The sequence below is a fragment of the Antrostomus carolinensis genome, unplaced genomic scaffold (genome assembly GCF_000700745.2).
Source record: "Antrostomus carolinensis isolate BGI_N321 unplaced genomic scaffold, ASM70074v2 scaffold43490, whole genome shotgun sequence".
NCBI lineage: Eukaryota > Metazoa > Chordata > Aves > Caprimulgiformes > Caprimulgidae > Antrostomus > Antrostomus carolinensis.
Window position 1 is genome coordinate 5,021 of NW_010289938.1, and position 4,701 is coordinate 9,721.

Below are 4,701 nucleotides of genomic sequence, written 5' to 3' on the forward strand. Positions count from 1 at the left end.
TGCTGGCTGCTGCCCACGGCGCGGCGTAACAGTGGCTGCAGACAACCTTCGCTTTGGAAAGAATTTCACATTTTCCACAAACGTTATTGAAAGCAGGAAATCCAGTTAGGCACATGGAGTCTAAGAGGGGAGCTGTGGCCTCGGGTGGAGAAGAGCAGAGAGGCACAGGGACACGGTGAGAACCGAAGCAGGAGCTGCAGGAATCAGGACATGCACGAGTTCACAGAGAGCAGAGAGACCAGACTGCGTCGCCTGCTCCGACTCCAATTTATTGAACATATACAAAATACTCTGCATATATTTTCACATTAAAACAATATTCTTGCAAATAAGATATTAACTCTTGAGTCGTTTGTCGTGCCCGTGGCTACAGGAAACACTGACCCAGCTAGAGATTCCATAGGGCCTGATATCAGAAATGAAAACCAGAATAAGGCATACAGAATGCAAACTCATATAAAAATCTTTTAAAAACTTCATGCTCATCTGCTGGGACAGGTACAGCACACAAGTGTCCCCTTGATGTGGTGTCCCAGCGTGCCCCCGCAGCTGGGACAGGCAGTTATGTACCTGCTCTGAGTCATTAGCAGCCCCAGTCCCCGCTCTTCTCCAAGACGAGCACCCCCAACCCTCCCGCGCTGGCGGTGCCCAGCCGCTGTGCTGAGCTCTTGCATGGCTTCTTGGGGAGCAAATGGCCCTTGGGGTCACACCAGGAATAATTCACTGTGTGGGCCATTGCCACCAGCTCCCACCACCCCCTCAGGAGGGACCAGGGGTGGCTGGTGGTGGGGACAGACCTTTGAAGATGCACTCAGCTCTCGCCCATCACCCCTGTTCCTGATGTACATTCATACCTGCTGCTTGTTCAACTCCTTGCACCATGACCAGCCCTCCCAGCTGATGGGCCCCAGGCAACTGGAGGGACTGGGACACGGGCAGGATGAATGCCAAGGATGCTGTGCAGGGCAGCTGCCCTCCAGCAAAGCCAGAAAGCTGAACACCGCAGCTATCAGGAACACATCCAGACAACAGGCGTGAGGCTGGCACAGCAGGTCGGGTGCTGGAGTCCTTGTGCATACAGGTTCAGTGGTCCAGCTACTGGTCAAGCCAAACCCCAGAAGCACTGCTCCCAGTCCTGAGAAGGTCATGGTCTTGCCTCTGTGGTACCTCCATAAGGTGGGGAACGCAGAGCTGCTGTGGCAAAGAGCCCATCTCTGGCCTCCTGGATGAGCTCTATGCACACTGTGAGGAACCAGCACTGCGGCCACCTTGAAGTCGACGGCTGGGTTGCTGGGTGTGGATGGGTTCTCCTGCACCGGCTGCCACCCCCAGTCCTCTCCCCACAGGTCTCCTACTCACAGCCAGCATGGAGATCAACTCGTGCTCCTACACCTGCGAGCAGCCACAGCCCGTTAGCCAGCACCCACACACCTCAGGATGGCACAGCCCCGATGTGACCGAGTCCAGCTGGAATTCCAGCCCTGGGAGAAACATCTCTGGCCTCCCAGTGCTGTGAAGATGTGTAGGGATCAGAGAAAGAAGCTTGGGGTCTGTGCCTCCCTGGGTGGACAGGGGCTGGTCCTGCAGTTGCAGCACAAAGCCCAGGTGTGGGCCAGTTTGCCATGAGTAGGTGCACGGGCAAAGCCCCCCCTGGAGTGCAGCTCCAGGAGGAGTACCGGGCTCTTCTGCCACTCCTGGAGTTTATGGAGACACACACAAGCTTTACAACGCATGACAGCAGAGCAGTCAGAGGGTCACAGCCCACCCGCAGCCCTCAGCCCCTTCCCCACCCGCAGTTTGCCTCAGAGGTGGCTCGCTCTGTTGAACATCAGCCACCTGGGCTCCGTGGTGGGCACCATCCTGCCCTGCTCCTCCGTGGCCATCAAAGGCTGCAGCTCCTGCTGCTCAGCGCCGTCTGGGCTGCTGTCACTCTGCGACCGGCCGCTCTTAGGGACGCGGCTGGGGAACTGGAAGCAGGAGCTCTGCTCCGACATCACCTGGCTCGCAGACTGAGGTTGCTCCTCCAGCACAGGGCAGGCGAATCTCCTCTGCTGAGGTCCGCTCTCGATGCCTGGGGGAGAAGCAATGCTCTCCAAGGAAGAGATGCTTTGGTTCCACGCCTTCTGCATATCCACTGGCACGATCTTGGTGGTCTCCGAGGAGACGTAAACAGCCAGATCAGCCTGATCTCCTTTCCAGGGCAGCTCCTTCTCCGCCAAGGTGGGTGATGGTGGGATGATGCAGGGGCTGGGGCAGACATCCAGGCTGCCTGAGGATGCAGAAGGAGGGACAGTGACAGAGACCTCACACAACTCTTGCTCTCTCCCTGAGCCTGCAAACATCACAGAACCAACCACTACCGAGTGGCCAGCTGGCCCAGGGGTGTGGGAGCCACCACGGAGGTTCTGCTGTGCCACCAGAGCCACAGAGAACAGTGATTCTCTCATTCATGCTCTGCTGACTTTGGTTTTGCCCAGGGCAAGGCAATTTTGCTCTCCAGGTGGAGGAAGGATAAGCTACCCAACAGCAGCTGCCCTGGTGTGGGAGGGCTGGTGCCTACCAGGAGCCGTCTTTCCCTGCAGGACCTCATCAGTGGCTCGAGCGATGAATACGATCCCTTCATCATCCTCTCTCTCCGTCTCTGAGCTATCGCTCTCCTCCTCCTCTGAGCTGACCATCACCAGGACAGGAGCTGCAGCCAGATGGAGGGAGTTGGTTTGGAGGATGGGACACCTCGTGGGGGAAGGACTGCACCCATGGGAGAAGGTTGCTAGTGCAACCCTGGGTGCCGTCATGCCACCAAGCCAGCAGTGGACAGGCACAGCGAGCTGCTCCATCCCACCCCACCGTGTCCCCTTGCCAGGTCCTGCAAACCTCACCTGCCACTGGCCTTACCCGCCTCCTGCCAGGGGAAGTTTCTGTGCGTCTTCCCATTGGGTGCATCGCTGGTCAGAGAGATGTTCTTCTGCAAAGGAAGAGGGACTGACTGGGACCTGCCTTGTGCAAACCCCTGACCCTGACCCAGGTGGCCTTGCAAGCCAGGGTAACCCCGGGGAAGCAGATTCCCACCCCAGGTAGATAGTCCTTGGGCATTGCATCTTCATGGCCCTACAAACAGCTCAGCTGCAACAGCTTCAAAAGCCTCCCAATAAGAGAAGACACCTAAGGCTCAGTGCCACACTTCTGAGCTTGGATCTGCACCGAAGTTCAGGCTATTTTATGCTGAGTGCTCTTGGAAACCAAATGTGGGGCTTCCCCAGGGCTTGGGACCACTTTGCCCAGGGAAAAGCCACCCCACAGCAGTGCTGGCATGATGGGGACACATGGACATGCCACACCCACGTGCTCACACACAACATACACAGGACTGAGGTGAGATGAGCCACTTTGGAGCTGCTGATGTCCTGCAGCACCTCAACTAACCCCCAAAGGACCTTGATGTCCTGCAGCACCTCCACTAACCCCCAAAGGACCTGGATGTCCTGCAGCACCTCCACTAACCCCCAAAGGACCTGGATGTCTGCCAGCACCTCCAGTACACCTCACAGGGCCCACGTGCTCACACACAACATACACAGGACTGAGGTGAGATGAGCCACTTTGGAGCTGCTGATGTCCTGCAGCACCTCAACTAACCCCCAAAGGACCTTGATGTCCTGCAGCACCTCCACTACCCCCCAAAGGACCTGGATGTCCTGCAGCCCCTCCACTAACCCCCAAAGGACCTCACTGTCTGCAGCCTGGGGGAGGCCAAATCTCAGAGCTAGGAAGGGAGCAGGCATTTGGGGAGCACTTGCCTTTTTCCTGCCCTTTTCCTTCAGCCTGGCCTTGCTCTTGGAGGAGCAGACGTTGTGCTTTGTGGACTTGAAGGTCTCCAGCCGTCTCTTCATGTTCTGCCGGAAGATTTCTTTATCTTGGCGCTCTTGTTTATCTGGAGAGATGAAGTGACGGCTGTAGCTGGCCTTGTACTGGCCGAGGGAGAGGCAAAGAGACACAGGGTGAGCAGCTGGCCCCAGGGAGCATCCTCCATCCCTGCTCCTCTTGAGGGTGCTGCTGCCCCTCGGGGTGAGCTGCACGCCACGGCCGGGGAGCGCTCACCCGCCGGCGGGGTTTGTAGAGGCTCCCTCGCAGCACGTGGTGCATGGCAGCGTCCTCCTTGTCCCTCCGGCTCCGCACCGTGTCGATCACCTGCAGGTCCAGGCATGCACCGCTCCCGCTCTCCCTCCTTCAGGGAAGATGATGGAGATGGAGATGATGGAGATGCTGGGCTCCATGCCTGCATCCTGCCAGCCCCCTGCCAGTCCTGGCACAATGTAGAGGCTCCCTCGCAGCACGTGGTGCATGGCAGCGTCCTCCTTGTCCCTCCGGCTCCGCACCGTGTCGATCACCTGCAGGTCCAGGCATGCACCGCTCCCGCTCTCCCTCCTTCAGGGAAGATGATGGAGATGGAGATGATGGAGATGCTGGGCTCCATGCCTGCATCCTGCCAGCCCCCTGCCAGTCCTGGCACAACCCACTCCCAGGAAGGAGGTGGCTGCAGGGGTCCAGCAAGGTCTGCCCAAGGGCTCAGAGGGATGCTCGTACTCACAGCAGGTTTGTGACCGATGACTCCGACATGGACGTGCGGCTGGGCATGGAGGGCAGCGCCAGCTTGGCAGCCGAGAGCACGTGGCCACCCTGGGAGGTGGGAGGTAAGGGTGG

General features: G+C 58.5%; 1 protein-coding gene across 1 annotated transcript in view; it reads right to left on the reverse strand.

Annotated features, from left to right (window-relative positions):
• Nucleotides 1–1,802: 1,802 nt before the first annotated feature.
• The window catches only part of SLC9A5 (solute carrier family 9 member A5), a gene marked incomplete at its 5' end in the record, with an annotated part of 10,693 nt that continues 7,794 nt past the window's right edge, over nt 1,803–4,701 (reverse strand). The window contains 6 exons of the mRNA XM_029085970.1: nt 1,803–2,269; nt 2,561–2,692; nt 2,896–2,965; nt 3,798–3,968; nt 4,099–4,225; nt 4,589–4,677. Coding sequence (XP_028941803.1) covers nt 1,803–2,269; nt 2,561–2,692; nt 2,896–2,965; nt 3,798–3,968; nt 4,099–4,225; nt 4,589–4,677 — 1,056 coding nt within the window. The remainder of the gene's footprint in view (nt 2,270–2,560; nt 2,693–2,895; nt 2,966–3,797; nt 3,969–4,098; nt 4,226–4,588; nt 4,678–4,701) is intronic.